The 18,899-nt window shown below is 47.1% G+C and overlaps 1 protein-coding gene across 3 annotated transcripts in view; it reads left to right on the forward strand.

Annotated features, from left to right (window-relative positions):
• Nsmce2 (NSE2/MMS21 homolog, SMC5-SMC6 complex SUMO ligase) overlaps positions 1-3,352 on the forward strand; it is a 227,492-nt gene extending 224,140 nt beyond the window's left edge. For 2 of the 3 annotated variants that reach the window (NM_026746.3, XM_006521317.4), the window contains one exon: positions 3,003-3,347. In NM_026746.3, the coding sequence (NP_081022.2) occupies positions 3,003-3,120 (118 nt within the window). In that variant the 3' untranslated portion in view covers positions 3,121-3,347. Of the gene's footprint in view, positions 1-3,002 lie in introns of all 3 variants that reach the window. The other variant, NM_001374768.1, reaches the window with a different exon arrangement.
• Positions 3,353-18,899: the final 15,547 nt, after the last annotated feature.

Below are 18,899 nucleotides of genomic sequence, written 5' to 3' on the forward strand. Positions count from 1 at the left end.
TTACCCTTTTTAGTTTAAAAACTTGTTCGTTTCTGTGGGGTGGGGTGGGGTGGGAAACAAGGCTGTGCCCTGGTTCCTGTCCTGCCTCTCCTCCAGGAAGTCTCTCAAAGGTTCTCGCATGCTCTTCAGTGTTGTTCTCACCATGTCTCTGGTTGAGCCGCCTTGTGTGAGGAGACAGGACTGGTTAACTGTGGTCTAGAACAGCAAGTGCTGCGTGATGAGACCTGGAGCACAATCCTTTGCCCGTGGCATTCAGTGGCCTTGATTTTCACTGTGCCAGGATGCCTGCAGACAGACAAGAACTCCACGTTCATCTGTTTGCAGGAAAAGCCTTGTGCCGTCACCTGGACAGTGTCAGCACTAGGGGAGCCGACTGCTAGGCCTTTGCCGCTCTTTTGGAGATGTCTCACTATATAGCCTAGCCTAGCCTAGAACTTTCTGTGTAGCTCAGTCTTGCCTCAGCCTCGGGTGCTGGGATTGTAGGCATATACACTTGTCTTGGCTCTTCCATTTTCCAGTTTGTATCTTTGTTGTCGGGTCACCTCGCTCCCCTCGGATACTTGATTTATATCCCTGTTCCCAGAGCCTGTCTCTGCATGACACAGACATCACCAGGCTCCATCCCATCCCATCAACATGAGTGTGGGCGCCTCCTCTGCAGCTCAGTGGTGTGGTTAATTCCGTCAGCCATTCTCAGAATGCCCTCATTTACTGACTAAAGCCACTGATGTCATCAGGAAGTCCTCCCCCCTCACTCTCCACTTCCCTCTCCACTGCTTATTCACTGTCTGGCAGAAGGAGGTAGACGCTGTTCTCAGGAGTCCACTGCACCCAAGGTCTGGTCGTCAGGGACGGGGCTCGGGGCTCGCCTCTCAGGGAGGTTCACTCCAGAAGCCCCCTGTTGTGCACGTCCATGTCTGGGAAGCCTAGGGGATGACAGTCTCCGTTTCTAAAGTCTGGAATGTGTGGATGTCTCCATCACCATCTCATACTTAGGAATTCCAAAGTACATCGGTCGAGCTGGGGTGAGCAGGTGGGGGGCTACGCAGCCAGATTCCAGGCAAAAGGAAGGAAGGAAAGGAGGAAGGGAGGGAGGAGAGAAGAAAGAGCGCTCCTATGCCTGACTGTACAGGACACATTTAGCATTTCAAAATGAATTCCTGTTCTCAAGCTTACTGTCCCTGCAAATGGGCTGCACACTGTCCAGGGACAGCCCATGTCCTGCCAACACTCCTTGACCCCAGGATCAAGGCCAGGAAACACCTCCTCTTTCCTGCCTCATCCCTGCATTGTAACTCCCAGGTCAGGTTCCCTTCCCTTGGCCTTTTACCTTTTACTCTGCGTTTCCTGTGCCTCTAGAAGAGCTGTCTCAGTTCATGGGGCTGAGCCCTGTGTGGATCAGAGCCGTGTTTATACTTAAGGCTATGTGATTAGAACCTAGCCCAGAGCTGATCACACAGAAGCACCGGGAATGCATGAGTGGTGTGTGTGTGCACAGTTCTGTGGAAGGACAGGCAGACAGACCAGATAACTTAAAACTTCCCAGGAGGTGAGTGGCCAGCCTAGGAGATGGGAAAGTGGAAGGACACCATGGAGCACTGTGAGGCCCGTTACCCTGTGGAGTGGGGACCCTGCCCCAGAAAGGTTATCTTGACCACCAATCGCGTGTTTGAGGGAATTCAGGACCTGCGTGAGCTTGACTCCAAACACTGGGCACTTAGCCCTGCCCAAACCTTGTTCACTGTAAAAAGAAATCAGGTGATTCAGTCCAAACACTCCCTCAACTGAGATGGCTAACTGAGCAAGGCCTTGAGTTCCGCCCTTTTCTGGTGAGTCACATTCTTAATTCCCTCACCTCGGGCTTCTGGCCAGAGCCCAGTGTCCCTCTCACTCTCTCCATTGAGAGGTTTCATGGCATTCAGAGGGATGGAGTTCAGGCAGGACTCCTGCCCCCATGCCTGGCCTGTGTTCCCTTCCCATCGAAGTTGTCCACTGCTTGGCTCTGCCCTCTCCTTTGTTTACTTGCCTTCCATCCGAGGGTCTGCAGGTCCTATGGCCTGGTGTGTGTTGGAGCCTGTCTCTGCCACACACTCAACCAAACTGCCTCGCCCTTCCTGTACTGATGTGGGACCCCCACTATTTCCTCCACCTTGCCCTTTGCCCTCTAGCCTTTTGTCCTCTCTAAGTAGCTAGAGCAAGTTTTTTAAATGGAACTAAATTTTATCCCACACCGATCTAAAATCTTGGGGGAGGGTGTGTTTTCATATTTAAAATGATACCCCAGGCTGAGGAAGTAACTTAGTTGATAGCTTTAGCCTATCATGTATGAGGCCCAGGGTTTGACACACACACACCCGCCCCAGCACAGCATAAAATCAGGTGTTGGTGGTGCGTGCCTGTAATCGCAGAATTGGGGAAATGAGATCAACAGGAAGTTCATCTCCAGCTACATAGTGAGTTCAAAGTCAACCTGGGCCACACGAGACCATGACTCAAAATCACCTAGAGGTCCCCTTGCCCCTCCTTTCACCTCATTCGCTCTCACTGCAGAGCACCTGGCCAAGCCTTCTGGGCAGCCTAGACCACATGCAAGCCTGGCTCCCCTCCCCTCCCTGCTCCCCCACCCCATGTTCCCTCTGTCCTGCATTGCTTCACTGCTATTGTGGCATGGTATTTGGTACTTGGTGACTGCCTGCCTCCCGTGTTAGAAAGCACGGCCCTAGTGTAGGTGCCGCTCCTACATTGCTTGCTTCCCCAGCCCCAAACCAAGCTGCCCTCGGTGGAAAAAAAACGTGTATGTGTGCATGACTCTGGGTTTGAGGGTTTGGGTTTTGTTCTTGGGTTTTTTTGTTTTTTGTTGTTATTGTGGTTGTTTTTGTTGTTACTGTTTTGGGTTGTTTTTGTAACGTGTTGTGATTCCAGTGCCCGGCTGTGAGAGAGAGAGGTTAATGCCTAAGGCATGACGGTGGCATGGGCTCATGGGTATTTTTCCTTCCTCACAGTTGCCCCAAAATTGGCTGTAGCCACACAGACATGAGAATGTCAGATCTCATTCCGGATGAAGCCCTGAGAAGGGCAATCGAGAGCCACAACAAGAAGAAAAAACGCCACTCCGAATAGGAGCAAGCCACCTGCCCACAGGGATGTCAGCAGCCTACCTCCCCGCCAGCCACCAGAGAGTGAGGGATGCCAGCGATAGGCCTGGCCAAGCAGCGCTGTTTGCGGTAACCCTTGAAGGCTAATTGTAATTGAAAGCATTTTTTAAGTTACACAGTAAAAACACAAGTACATTATATTCTTTATTTTCAAGTGCTCTGAAATTTTAAATAAAACTTTGATAATCCTCAGCTCAGCATGGTCCTGTCTGCTGTATCTCTCCCAATCTCCCAATATGTAAAGGATTCCCAGGTGCAAAAAAAAAAAAAAAATCAATATCTCTCTCTCTCTCTCTCTCTCTCTCTCTCTCTCTCTCTCTCTCTCTCTCATACCTCTAGATAGCTTTTTTAATGTTTCAACTGAAAAGTGTCTTTGGCTGATGATTAAGATGAAAACCAGAGACCCCTCCCAGCTGGGCAGCCATTTCTGTAAGGGAAGCAAAGGGCGCAGCGTCTGATGATACAGCGCAGCCAGCAGATGCCCCTGTTCACCTGGCGGGATGGACAGGGCTGGGTATGGAGATGCTGTCGTTTGTCCTGGCTTTCTGAATGGTGTAGAGTGTCCCCAGGAACATGCTCCCTGGGGCAACTGTAAGGAATGCCCATCTATAATTTAAGTGTGGTCGCATCCTCAGGAGGCCTCGGGTATCCCGGAAAGCCACCACATTCTAAGCACTCGGCTCAGCAAACTGCTACACACTCCCGCACATGACTTCATCCTCTGGGTCCTGTGTCCACAGCACATGGTGTCTTCATCAACAGGGACTTAACCTTCAACTTCTGAGAACAACCAAGGGCAATAGCAATAGCCTATAAGGTTCTCGGAGTCTTGAGAAATCCTGACCAACAAGCTTTCTCATGCCTGGTGTTGGGATTTTGTTACATAGTTTTTGGCTCTTGTGGGGAGCTTTGTTAGCCCAGATGGAAATTTTTCATTTAAACTAAATATGTATATGTCTACAAAGACTTACGTATATTTTTAGGTAGAGAAGGAGCAGAGGGACTCTAAAAGCCAGATCTCACCCATTTGCTGTGATTGCATTTCCTAGAAATGTCAGAGAAGCTACGCCCATGAAGTCTCACCAAGATGGCTGCCTAAACAAGACCTGAACAAGCTTGACAGTAACAGAATTGTTAACATGGAAGATGGGAAGCTCACAGGGCCTCTGCACTAGACAAAAACTACTTAATAAGGAGGAATAAGAGTACAAGAAGTAGTCTTCCCTGGGAAGCAGTCCCCAGCTGGGTATCTAACACCAACTGCTATCCTATGCATCCAAGTAACGCTACATGAACTGAGCAAGCTGTATTTATATACTTAGGGATATGTACACACATACATGAATCTGTACGTAACAAAAATAGGAGTCTTGAGTTTGAGAGAGGATAAAGTGAGGATACATGGGAAGAATTAGAGGGAGGAGAGGAAATGGTATAATTATATTTTATTTAAAAATAATTTGTAAAGGAGATACTGTCCCAGCCCTGTCAGTAAACAGTGACCAGCAAAGACCTGTACTTGACTGTCCTGCAGAGAGCTGGGCTGGGGATACACACCAGTGATCCCAGTATACAGGAAGATTCACAGCTGGAGACCAGTCTGGGCTGCCTCGCAAGACTCTTTTTTTTTTTTTTTTTTTTTTTTTTTGGTTTTTTGAGACAGGGTTTCTCTGTATAGCCTGGGCTGTCCTGGAACTCACTTTGTAGACCAGGCTGGCCTCGAACTCAGAAATCCACCTGCCTCTGCCTCCCAAGTGCTGGGATTAAAGGCGTGAGCCACCACTGCCCGGCTGCAAGACTCTTAAATTCAGACTCTTCCATTATGATTCTGTAAAGAATGCTAATCTGCTGACTCCTTGAGGAAACTTTTTTTTTTTTAATTAGACTTTTTGGTTTTTCAAGACAGGGTTTTTCTGTGTAGCCCTGGCTGTCCTGAAATTCACTCTGTAGACCAGGCTGGCCTCGAACTCAGAAATCCACCTACCTCTGCCTCTCAAGTGCTGGGATTAAAGGCATGCGCCACCACTGCCTGGCTTGAAGAAACCTTTTTATCAACTAGATTGCTTATTTGAGCCAAGGGAAGCACTCACTGTAGCAGGGAACAAGGAATAATGAACAATGGCTGACATTTATTGAGTACTGACTGTACCAGGCCCTAATCCTTTATGTATATATCAACTCCCATAATCCTCAGCCTAATGAGTGGTCACTGCTCCCACTTTCCAGCACCAAGGTGCAAAGTCACTGTCAAAGAGTGTCCACTCAGAGCCGGGCAGAGGTGGTGGTGACACGGGCCTTTAATTCCGGCACTCAGGAGACAGAGGTAAGAGTGAGTCTCTATTAGTTCAAAGCCAGCCTCTTCTACAGAGTGAGATCCATGACAGCCAGGGCTACACAGAGAAACCCTGTCTCAAAAAAAAAAAAATAATGAAAACAAAAAAAGGGGATAGCTCAGAAGGGGCTGAGTGGGGACCTGAACAGAACGTGAGGTCTGGACTCAGGGTCTCGTGCTTCTTTCTTCCTTAAATATTTGCTTAGAGTCTAAAAATATTTTCAGAGGAAGGCCAACTTGGGGGGGGGGTGAAAGATGGGGAGACAAATGAAGAAATATGATAACACATGCTATGATTTTGCATTCTGATAAGAGATCAATAAATAAAAACATCCAAAGCCACATTTAAAATGAAAACCTTGGTAAATAAATCAGTGCACCTGTTTATGAAAATAAACCTGATTAAAATGCACCCAGTAAAGGTACCGGCCTTCCCAAGGGTGAGGCCAGGAACTTTTGCATTTAAAAGCGAGCTCTGAAGGGCAGAGGCAAGTGTTTAATGCACTTTCTTAGGATTCAAAATAAATAAAGACATTCCATTTCCTGCAAGCCCAGCGATTGTGAGTTTCCTAATAGTCTTTATCAGAATCCGGCTTTCCTGAGGAAATGATTCTGGTTAAGCCAGGGCAAACACAGTTCTCCTGGAATGTGGCCCTTTTGTGCAATACTTGTTTTAACAGATAGGAGCCAGCACAGGAGGCTTGCCCAAGATTCCATCTTCCCAGCTCTTTCCAAAGAGAATTCTGGTATATTGCTGCAGATACTTTATCAGCCTGGAGGAAAATGCTAACTTAACACCATTCCTCTGTGGATGGGTGTAATAGTATATATCCAAGCAAGAGTTCTGCATCTGCCACTTGTAGAATGTAGGAATTTGCACTAGTGTCTCTGTCCTCTGCCTGCCCTCTCCCTCCTCCTCCTCCTCCTCCTCCTCCTCCTCCTCCTCCTCCTCCTCCTCCTCCTCCTCCTCCTCCTCCTCTTCCTTCTCTCTGTCTCTCTCTCTCTCTGTCTCTCTCTCTGTCTGTCTCTCTCTCTCTCTCTCTCTCATAAGGTTTCACTACATAGCCTTGGCTGGACTTGAACTCGTAGACTTCCTCCATAGAGATGGAAGCTCCTTCCCTCCATGCATTGCTACAACTAAAGACTTATTTTCTTAGAAGGTTCATTCACAACCAGGTTGTCATTCTCAGTTTGATGGCAGGAGTTTTCAAAAGCCCTGGAACTTTTTCTTCCTATTTCTTTCACATTTTTCCGGGTGTGGTGGCATCCTTTTGAAATACCATCATTTAGAGGCTGCTGTAGGAGGACAACTGAGTAGAAGTTTGAGACCAACCTGGGTAACATGCTAGGGAGACCCTCCCTCAAAGAGGAGGAAGAGGAGAGGAGGGCGGGTCCTGTTTGGAATGGAGTACACGCCTGTAATCTCATCAACTTTGAGGCTGATTCGGGAGGATCAAAAGTTCAAAGCCATCCTGGCAACTTAGGAAGCCTTTGTTGCATAAGGAAGAAAGTGAAGTATATCCTGTTAGTGGAACATGTAATACCTACTACATGACCTCACATCATGGATTCAGTCTTGGGACAGCACCAAAAACCCAGTACACAAATTTCCCTTAAAGGAGAGCCGTTCTTAACCAAAGATGAGGTAGGAAAATTTAATCTCCCCCAGGACAGCCCTGGGAGTCCCATCTGTGATGGCATGACGCCCCATGAGTGGCCTCTTTAGCTGGATCATGGGGGTATTACTAAGATTTGGGTAATTATGTGGATGTGACATTTTTATTGCTAGCTCTTTGAAGAACCTTCCAGCTTGGTGAGCTTTCAGTATTACCAGGGAAATCAATAGACACGGTATCTCCCTCTTACCATAAAGAACCTCAGAGGGTCCATTCAGCTAGAAACTGCTCCTACGGCAAGCTCTAGCCTGGCCTCTAATGAGGACAGAAAACTGCAGGTCTCAGCAACCAATGAGGCCACTGCCTTCAAGCTGTCATCCGACCTAATCCTCCCTGGAGCCCCAGAGATAGTTGTTGTTATTATTCCATTTTATGAGTAATTAAACTAAGGTTTGGTCTTTTCCTTTGCCCAAGGTCACAGGCTTGCCTGGTTAATCCCATACTGGAACAAACCATCCTCAACCTCCTGTGCCCACGCCTCAATATCCAGCCAGCCCCTGCCCCACCCCGAGGCTTGTGCCCTTGAGATAACCTTCAATTTAACAAACCGGAGAGTCCTCTATTTCCTCTCTTTCAGTACAGACTACCAATCCAGGCCCTCCTTCCTTGCCTCTCATATGACATTCACCTGCCTTCCTTGGTCTCCTGACTCTAATCTTGCCCCACCTCTGTTAATCTTGTGAATCCCCATCGGATAATATCATATCTGTGTCTTCTTCCTGCAGATCAGCTGCTTTCCAGATCTCTTGTGCTCCCAACATCAACATTCCAGCTCCCTTCCCCCTTTTACTGTAGATTCTTTCAGGTGGTGGTGGTGGTGATGGTGGTGGTGGTGGTGGTGGTGTGTGTGTGTGTTAACCCTCAATATTCCTTCCCCACTAGCATGCACAGGGGACCTGGAGCGCATCACTTCACTGTTCAGATTTTCCGTAGACACCTCCCTACGTTCTTTAAAACAGCTCAAAGGATCTGTGTCATATTTACAATGGGTTGGTCTTGGGATTCTTTGGGCCTTTTGAAGGAAAGCGGGCTAACAGGGACTCTAGTATTGTATATTTGAAGCAGATGTGTACATTGACTTCTTGACTGTTGCTCAGTAAATATTTGCGAGGCCCACTTTATGCCATGTTTTGTGCTAGTCTGGTATGGCACTTAAATTCCTCCCTCTGAAGGGTTGGAGCAGACAGACACTAAAACAAATTCCAGCAGCACGGTGGTAATGCACTTGCCTGGCATGTTCAACATCCTACATTTGATCCCCAGCAGGGATAAAAGTGTAAATCAATTCATTTAAAATTAATGTAAACATGAGGGCTGGGTATGGAGCTCACTGGACAGAAAGGACACTGTCCTCCATAAGAAGAGGACCTGGGCTCCATCTCCAGCCAGCAGAGCTGTCTGTGATGGTGTGCGCTTGTGGTCCCAGAACTTAGGAGGTTCAGGAGAATCACAAGTCCAAGACCAGTTCTAGTTTTATATTGGGTTTGGGCCCAGCCAGGTCTACATGAAACCCTGCCTCAAAAGGAAATAGCAATCTTACCTGCTTCTTTTATTCTGATTACCTACTTTTGGTTTTATGTGGTTTTGTTTGTTTGCTTGTTTGTTTGTTTCATGACAGGGTTTCTCTGTGTGACCCTGACTGTCCTGGAATTTGCTCTGTAGACAAGTTGGCCTCAAACTCCCAAGTGCTAGGATAAACGGGCATGTGCCACCACTGCCCAGATGTTTTTGTTGTTTCATTGGGTGTGTGTGTGTGTGTTTATATAATGAAGTAACAACCTGACAGGCTCTTCTGTGTTCCTAATGTCATTTAGGAAACTAGAACCCAGACCCAGGGGACAGCTTCATCTCTCAGCAGATGGCAAAGTATCTAGAATTTTAAAATGGATCTCTTTACTAGTGGGGACTATTTTCCTGAACAAATCCAGAATACATGAGAAGTTTGTCTATTTGTTTTGTTTGAATCATTGTCTCCTAACTCAGGCTGGCCTCGAACTTCAGGAAGCTGCAGAGAATGTCCTTGAATTTAGATCCACCAGGGATAACTGGTGAGCGGCACCACGCCCAGTTAAATAGGGCCCCTGAGCTACATTCCAGAGGCCCAGAATTGGCTTGAAAACCAAAACTAGTATACAGTTTTCAAGGAAGCAACTCTGGGTCATCTTTTGTCATAAATAGCACAAGCCTGAAGCACAGCTCTGTTAGGAAAGAGCTCTGCAGGCCTGGGAATGGCATTCCTCCAGGCCTGAGAGAATCTACCATTGGGTCTGCGTGAGGCCCCATCTGGGCAGCGGGCTGTTTATGGTCACCAGCTCACAAACAATCCAAAGATACTGATTAGGCCAGAGAACTGCAAAAACAAGGCTGGGGATGATGAAATATGGGTGCTACGCTAAAGAAATTGGGACTCCTTTTTGTTTGGTTGGTTGGTTGATTTTTCCTCTAGAGGGGAGAAAAACAGCTTATTTTGTGAAAAATAACAGTGAGAGCCCTGGAAGGACCATATAAGGGACTATTAATATTTATAGGGGAAAAGTTGGTGTTAGCACAATGGCGGGGACCTTGGGTGGCCCCAGGGGATTGTGATAAGATTTTGGAACTTGTGTTGGTATGGGGAAAATACTCTACTCTGCTAACGGGGAACTGGAATTCCACCTTCCCTACAAAGAAAAAGTGCGGCTTCAGCAATGCTTATCACTTTATCAACCACCAAAATCACAGATATTTTAATATTACATTCTGTTGCTGTGAAGATACATTTACAAGGATTGCTTCTTTGGGGGCTGGCAAGATGGCTCAGCGAGTAAGAGCACTGACTGTTCTTCCAAAGGTCCCAAGAGGCAACCATGTGGTGGCTCACAACTATCCGTAATGAGATCTGACACCCCCTTCTGATGCATCTGAAGACAGCTACAGTGTACTTATATATAATAATAAATAGATCTTTAAAAAAAAAAAAGGATTGCTTCTTTAAAATAATCAGGGACTCGGTGGTATAGCTGTGGTAGCTGGCATGAGTCCCTGGGTTCAGTCCCCAGCAGATACACACACACACACACACACACACACATACATATGCATGCATGCACACAGACATTGAATACAGCACTTAGTTTGTTCTGACAATCACAGACAACCAACAATGAGATTTTTTCCTCTCCTATCTTTTGTTTGGTTTTGCATTTGCTTTTGGTTTTCCAGACAGTGTTTCTCTGTATAGCCCCGGCTATCCTGGAACTCACTCTGTAGACCAGACTGGCCTCAAACTCAGAAATCTGCCTGCCTCTGCCTCCTGAGTGCTGAGATTAAAGGTATGCACGACCACACCCATCTCAGCCTCCTGTCTTTAAAACAGTCATCCAAGTAACAGGTTTCAGGCATTCAATCACCAGCGACAGAGGACACAAACCTTTGGGGCTCCGTGGCTACTTAGTGTATGAATTGTGTTGTCAAGTTGAGTCAAGCGGCCAAAACTCCCAGGGTAGGGACAGCAAAAGAGAGGTGCTTAGAAGAGGACCAGCCCTGGAGATGCATGGTGGGTCTGATGGAATCCTGGTGGGTCATCAGCGTGGCCTAGGAGGAAAGCATGCGGGGCTGGGCCTGGGGATGAACTGGAAATGCAGCCCAGGAATCCAAAGAAGAATTTCACTCCACCCAGAAGAGTTCTTTCCCTCTATGTCTGAGGGGAAAACTCGGTCATTTATGGGTCACCTGGTAGAGTGGGGCAAAGTAAGCCCTAGAATAAAGAACATTGTTGTGTTTATTAGCAGTAGTTACAGGTGACCTAAAGGGCAGGAATAGACAAACTGTGTGGACAGCCATCCATTTAGTAGTCATGGTTGTAGAACGGTTGCAGTAGCTCCACTGTGCAACTGTAGCAGGCAAACACAGCTACAGGGTGTTTCATTCTCCTCTCCTGTCTATGTTATAAATAGTGGATATCAATGTATTTATATACATTTAATTTTTTATTTAGTTTTCACAAGCCACAAGATACTATTTTTCTGCTATTTTTTACTGTTTATAAAGATCATAAACCATAGAAAAAGAGATGGCAGGGATGATTTGTGTGTACACTGGGAGTCTGCTCACTTTTGATTTTTTTTTAAATCCATATTTAGAATTAAGTGTAACAGAACAAAGCACAGAAGTAATTGAGAGCACACACACAAAAAAATGCTAAGCTTACGGCTGGGGAGGCTGGGGATGTCACTCAGTATAGAGCTTGCTTAGCATTCATAAGCCCCTGGATTCTATCCCCAACACTGTATAAAATGAACATAGTGGCCAATGCCTCTAATCCCCAAATTTGGAAGATGGGGGCGGGGAGGGTGGAAGGAGCAGAAGTTCAAGGTCATCCTCTGCAATACATCAAGTTCAAGGTCAATTGTGGAGCCGTAGAACCCCTGCCTCAGCAACAAGGACGACATCCACAAGATCTGACATCAAAGCAAAACATCCCAGGTATGCAAAGAAACAGAAAAACATAGTGCATGATAAGAAAAACAAAATGCAATGGAAATAGACCCAGAAATAACACAGATGATGGGATTAGTCAACAAGCACATCAAAAAGCTACTGAGTGCAGACACCCTGTGTCCATAAAAGTTAAAGACGACATGAGAATGTGAAGCGCCATGGAGAGGAAAAAACTGACTCAGTTCAAATCTTTAGAACTAAAAAGGATATTGACAATGGAAACCACCTTGGGTGGATGTATTGGTTGGTTCATCTTGTCAACTTGGCATAATACAGGAAGAGCATCTTGGTGAGGGCTTGTCTAGACCTGGTTGCCCTTTGGACCCATCTGAAGGACTTGTCTAGATTACATTAAGTGAGCTGCCCGCTGGCTGTCATCTGTCCTTTCTATTCAGGGGCTGCTGGTTTCTCTGGGAGAAAGCTAGCTGAGCAGGCATCCATTCATTCTGTGCTCTTGACTGTGGGTGTGACAGAGCTAGCTGCTTCCAACTCCCAACCTGCCGCCTTGCATCCCTGGCTATGATGGATTGTTACCTGGACTTGTGAGCCAAGTAAGCCCCCTCTCCCTTGGCTTGTTTTCATCCAGGTATTTTATCATAGCAACAGGAAAAGGAAACTAAGACAGTGGGGTTGACGGCAGATTAGATCCCAAGGTAGAAAGGAGAGGAGTGAGGTCCAAGGTATGGTAGTAGAAATGGACATTGAAATGCAGGCAAGAGGCAGGGGTGAGAGGGAGGGGATGGCGTGGGGACCAGATGAGAGTGTAAGACAGAGCTGATGTTCCAGGCAGCCAACTCTACATGCACTTAGACTTCCCAGAGAACACAGGAAAACAGGGGAAAATATGTTTGATGAAATAAAATAAAATAGTGTTTATTTAAAGCTGCTACCAGCACTTACTGTTAACAGAAACTTACGCCTCAATCACTTTCATGGCAGTGTTTCAGTAACTACCTCTTCAATGGAATTTATTCCCTTGTAAGCCTTCTTGTATGTCTTCTCTGCCGTGATGTGATGGGCTGCACTCTGAAACTGGGAGCCAGAATACACCCTTTCCCCTTAAATTTCATTTGTTGAGTATTTTATCATGGCAACAGGAGATATGTAGAGGAGATAAGTTTTATGTGTATATGTTGTTTGACAGTTTCTTCTGAGTTTAAAATATTCCATCCTGCAGGAAGCCCCTTAATTGGGAAGGTAAGCAACTCAAAGTAGTCTCTGGAAGTCCCTGAAACTGAGCAGATTCACTAGGCTCCTCCCTGCCAGAGTCAGCAATAAAAGCCAAGAGTCCCTCTCAGATGGAAGGAAATCAAGTAGCAAAGAAGATTCTCAGACAAGCTGAAAGGAGAAAAAGCTGCAAAGATGAGTCTGAGACCAGACCATCTGCCTGGAAGAAGCAGAAACCAGCTGAGCTGCCTGGAAGAGCTTTAGACCAGAGTGGCTTGGAAAGGACTCCCCAATCTCTTGAGCTATCTGCAGGCTGTGCGGCATGTTCCAGGTCCCCAGCTTTTGTGAGCCTGTCACCCATGCTAGAGTGGGCCTTGGTTGTCGTTTGAGTCATTTCTGGACCTGTAAGTGAACCCTCACACATATCCCTGTGAGTAACCCCAATAAAACTCATTGGTTCACCAAGTTGGACTTTGGTGGGATCTGTGTGGGATCCCTACCTGGGGTGAGTCCATGTGTGTTGCCACTCCCCAGGAAGAGTTTCGTCACACAACGGTAGACCCTTGGAAGGTTATACCAGAAGAAACTGTAACTAACATGGGTAAAATTCCTTCCAGACCTTTAGTATTTTGGCATCAGTCAGAACTCATCTGACACATTTTACATCCATTAGTAGAGGCATCCAACAGCTCTGGGTATAGAACAGGAAACTGATGCCTGGTGACAATCTGTTCTTGCCCAAAGTCAAACAACAGGGCTGAGCTAGAACCCCACCACACACACCCACACACACACACTCTAAAGCAGGAACCATTATGTTGATGATGTAGAAGAAAGAACTACTTGGGTGGGACAGGCCACAGAACAAAAGTGGAAACCCCTTGAGGGAACTCCATCCCCAGTTGAGTTCCCAGCCTCTCTGACTACTTCCTTTTTTTTTTTTTTTTTTTTTTTTTTTTTAAGGTGAACTCAATTTATGGTGCCCTAGGACTAGCCATAGGTAATGAGGAATGGAAGACAGAAAGGCACATCCCAGCCCTCTTTCCTGTATTTGCCAATACCTATCAGATTCTTCTGGAATCTTGTTTGTTTATTTATTTGAGGGTCTTGTTATGTAATCCAAGCTACCCTTGAAAGCTCAAGGCCCTGCCTTAGCCTCTGGAGTGCCCTCTGGTTCTCTGACTAACTGGGGGTGTGAAGCTGTATATTTTAGGTTCTAAGCTGAATTTCTTTGCTATCAGTACCTGCTTGTCATCTCCTAGACAAGAAAGGGGACTTCTCCTTCACCAAAGGGGAAAGAATAGCCTATACCTGTGAGAGAGTCCTTCTGCCAGATGTCAGAGCAAAACTGTGACTACATCATCCAAGGTACTGTGGACCACTGAAAAGCAAAGCACCAGCCCCTTACCTTACAGCTATCCACTGGATTATAAACCAAAGATCTTCATTATAATATCTTCCCTTCCTCCCCTCCCCCCTCCCTCCAGCTGCCTGTGTCAATCCCAGCTAACCCTAGGTCAGCACTCTTCAAGTCCCAGTTCTGAGGTAGATGACACATTCCAGACCCTTCCCTGAAAGGACTCTCTCTGGTGCTCAGGCACACAAAGCAATGAAGCTCTCTGTTCTCAGAGCAATGTGAGAGGCTCACCTTGCTAGATGCAGCCTTCCCTCTGAGTTCCTGGTACTCTGCTGCAGTCTCCCATCTAAGTCACATGTGTCCCCAACACATTAAGGTTTCTCACAGTTAGACCCAATATCTCTTCATGAGCCACTTGAAGTGCTGGTTAGAACACAGACTCCCAGGCTACTCCTAAGCCCAGTAGCTAGACTCCTGGGGCAATAGGGCCCAGGGTTCTGCACACTTCCCAGGTGACATCAAGCTGTACCTGAATGGACTCATATTTGCTTGATAGAGCCACATAGAGCACAAATATACACAAATAAACACAGCTTCCTAAACATTGTATCCTTTTCTTAAATCTATTTTTTTTCTTTTTCTTTTTCTTTTTTCTCTTTTGGATTTTCCAGACAGGGTTTCTCTGTATAGTCCTGGCTGTTAGAACTCACTTTGTAGACCAGGCTGACCTCGAACTCAGAAATCCACCTGCCTCTGCCTCCCGATTGCTAGGATTAAAGGTGTGCACCACCACGCCTGGCTTATTTTATTTTTAATTAAAATATGATTATGTCATTTCCCTCTCTTTCATCCCTCCAATCCCTCCCATGCCTCCTCAAGTTAATGGCTTCTTTAAAAAAAATATTATTGCATAGATAATAGATAGATAGATAGATAGATAGATAGATAGATGGATTGATTGATAGTCTAACTGAAAAAGCTCAAAAGACTGCAGTGACACACTCCTTTAATCCTACCTAGCACTTGGGAGCCAGAGGAAGGTAGATCTTTAAGAGTTCCAGACCAGTCAAGTCTATAGAGTGAGACCTTTTCTTCGAAGGCAAGGGAGCCAGAATGCGGAGCCGCTGTCCTGTGGTTAGGGGTACTTACTGCTTACAAAGGACCTGGATTTGGCTCCCAGCAACCACAAGGGAGCTCACAACCTGTAATTCCAGATCCAAAGGATCTGACACCCTCTTCTGACCTCTGAGGACACTAGGAACATACACAGTGCCCTTACATATGCAAACAAAGCACACCCATAAAATAAAATAATAATTTTTTGCTGATTTGAGACAGGATCTAGCAGGATCTAACTAGTCTGGAACTCACAGAGATCCATATGCCTCCCTAGTGCTGGAATTAAAAGTAAGTATGTGTAACCACGCCCAGCCACTAAATCTATTTTTTTGAAGATCCTTAGATAAATATGAAATATTGGATATCCCATCTTCTTTTAACTTCTATTTTTGTCTTTTGTTTGTTTGTTTGTTTGTTTTGCTTTAAAAAAATTCCGTATGCATTGAAGGAATCCCTCCCAATTTGATTGATGGATCTCTCTTGGCCAGGTAAGATTTCACTGTATGGCGTGGGCTTGATGGCTCTCTTGAGAGCATCTTTTCCCATCTATCTCCCAGGGCCCAGCCTCGAGTGAGGTCTTGGTGAAGACAACCTTGGTGTCATGCGTGTTGGACGTGTGGAAGCGCAAAGGTGTTATGGTTTGAATGGGAAATGTCTCCTGCGCAGGCCCGAGTTGGAGCACTTGGTTCCCACTCAGTGACAGCGCTTTGGGAGGCTGGCTGGGGGAAGTTTGTATTTTCTGGTTCCCTCCTGTGTTTCCTACTTCCCAATCCAGCCTGGGCGGTAGGAGTCACTGGCACGTGGGCCTGCTTCCTTCCCAGTGTTGTGCTTTCCCGGCCATGGGGGGCAGATACTTCCTGATAAAACTCTCAGCCAGAACAATGCTTTCTTCCCTCGCATCCTTTCTGTCAGAGACGAGAGAAGAAGCTAGTGCTCGGGTTTCATGGAGACCTCCAGTCACCCACCCGCTCAGAGCGAGGCTCAGTTAATATTTGTGTGTGTGTGTGTTGAAGTCTCCAAGACTTTGCTTCCTGACCACCAGTTGTTCAAGAGTCCCCATGAGACTTCTGTCGCCTGTGCCTTATTTGCTTAATTGTTTTGAAAGAGGTTAATTCACTTTTGAAAAGCCTCCTCCTAACTGATAAGACACGTGAAATCACCACAGTTGGTTACTAGGAATACTGGAAGGAACCCCAGGCTTCACGAATGCTAGGTAAGCAATCTACCAAGTTCTAGCTCCAGACAGGCATTTTAAAATGAGACACTTAACATCCTCCTGGCTGTTTGCTGGAGGGTTCTTGCAGGGCTGGGGGCCCAAAACTTCCCTACTCACCAGGGCTCTCCCACAACCCTCCCTCTACGCCCTACCCAGCACTGAAACTAAGAAGTCCCTTGACAGTGCCCCGATTCCAGCAGGAAGTAAGTTTTGGCTAGCCATCAAGCCGTGCTAGACCCCCACCCCCACCCCCACTGCGGCCGGCCAACAGCTCTGACTTCCACAAAGAGTGGTTTGTGCTGACCAATGCATCTGAGTTTCACATGAGAAGTCTGAGCCGGACAAATGCCATGTTGGGGATCCTAGTGTTGCTCGCCCTGGGTCACATCATCAGAGCTCAGTCGAGAGTTCCAGTCAACCTCCTGAACAGTAAACATGAGCTCAACAGCATGTCCCTATCTGTCCCTATCTGCCTGTGTTGAAGCAGGTGACATCCCCTGCCAGCCTTGGGCACTTCACAAGGAGAAGACAGCTTGAGTCCCAGGAGTCCTTGCAGCTACAGATCTATTTCCCCCACCGATCTGTTTGTCTTTGAAGTAGCGTGTGACTTGTAGCGAGCACATGTCAAGGGAGGCTGTATAATGCCAGCCAAGGAAAACAAGCTAAGGGGCGCTGACAGCTGGCTGGCAGCTTATGATTCACCTGAGGACAAACTGAAACCAGGCTCATTTGGAGGGGCTGCCACGGAGGAGGGTGCATGCAAGCCATGGGTGGGCTGTTCCCTGTGGCGCTTGGGGTTGCAACACCACGCTGTAGCTCACTTCAGCTCTATGGAGATGGACACTGCGAAGCAAGGTTTGGGGAAGCAAATTGTTCTTGGAACAGCTGGACATTCAGGGGACGAGTGCCAAGTTCAGTTTCTGACTAGTGGTGACCTAAGCTGGCTTCCATAAGCTTCTCCTCACCCAAGAGCCCTTTAGCTGTGCTTGGAAGAGTGGTCCTCTACTCTGCTTGCCTCTTGGAACTGTATCCAGCCAGGTGGAGTCAAACACCGTACACAGAGAAAGGGCAGAACCTAGGGAGCACAGCTATAATGTCCAGTGGGAGCACTACCCTGCATTTAGAAAGCAGGTGCCCTGAACCTGAGTTTCTGAGGATGTATGAAGACTATTGCAAAGTATCAACTTGCTTCAAAACAGTCAGGATGATGTCATGTGCCTTTAAAATGTCAGATAAGCCGGGCGGTGGTGGTGCACACCTTTAATCCCAGCACTTGGGAGGTAGAGGCAGGCAGATTTCTGAGTTCGAGGCCAGCCTGGTCTACAGAGTGAGTGCCAGGTCAGCCAGGGCTACACGGAGAAACCCTGTCTCAAAAAAAACAAAAAAAAAAAAAAGTCGGATAAATACTGGAGAGCTTGGTACAGTACTTACCTTAGGTTCCTTCAGGAACTTGAGGGTAGGCAGGGAAGAATCAGGACTGGACTGGAGTGGCTTTCTAGCAAGTGGTGCTCCCCCCCCCCTTTTTTTAATTTATTCACTTTACATTCCAGTATTAGCCCCCCCTTTCTCCTCTGAGAAGGGGGGCAGGGCTGGCACATCAAGTCACTGCAGGACTAGCTGCATCCTCTCCCATTGAGCTAGGCAAATGGGATCCACAAGCAGGCAACAGATTCAGGGACAGCCACCACTTCAGGTGTTGAGGGACCCACAGGAAGACCAAGCTACACTTCTACTACATATGTGCAGGGGGCCAAGGTATAGCCCATACTTGCTCTTTGGTAGCTCAGTCTCTGGGAGTCCCCAAGGGTCCAGCTTAGTTGACTCTGTGGGTCTCCTGTGGAGTCCCTGTCCTCTTCATGTCCCTCAGTCCTTTTCCCCAACTCTTCCACAAGACTCCTCAGCTTCCATCTAATTCTTGGCTGTGGATCCCTGTATCTGTTTCTTTTGGCTGCTGGGTGGAGCCTCTCAGAGAACAGTTATGCTAGGGTCCTGTCTACAAGCATAGCAGAGTATCATTAATAGTGTCAGGGATTGGTGCTTGCCCATAGGGTGGGCCTCAAATTTGGTGAGTCATTCCTCGGACATTCCCTCTGCCTCTGCTCTCTTTGTCCCTGCACATCTTCTAGACAGGACACATTTTGGGTGGAAGGTTTTGTGGGTGGGTTGCTGTCCTTATTTCTCCTCTGGGAGTCCTGCTTTGGAAAGTGGAGGCTCTAGCATCCATATCCCCCACTGTCCCCCCTCCCCCCCGCCCCCTTCAATTCCTGTTCTCTCCTCTGCTCTCCCTACACCTGATCCCCTCCTCCTCGTTCCCCTCTCTGCTCCCCTCCCCACCCCCTCTCCCACCCAGTTCCCTCCCTCTGTCCACCTCCATATCTATTTTATTTCCCCTTCTGAG

This window comes from Mus musculus, chromosome 15, assembly GCF_000001635.26.
Source record: "Mus musculus strain C57BL/6J chromosome 15, GRCm38.p6 C57BL/6J".
Lineage (NCBI taxonomy): Eukaryota > Metazoa > Chordata > Mammalia > Rodentia > Muridae > Mus > Mus musculus.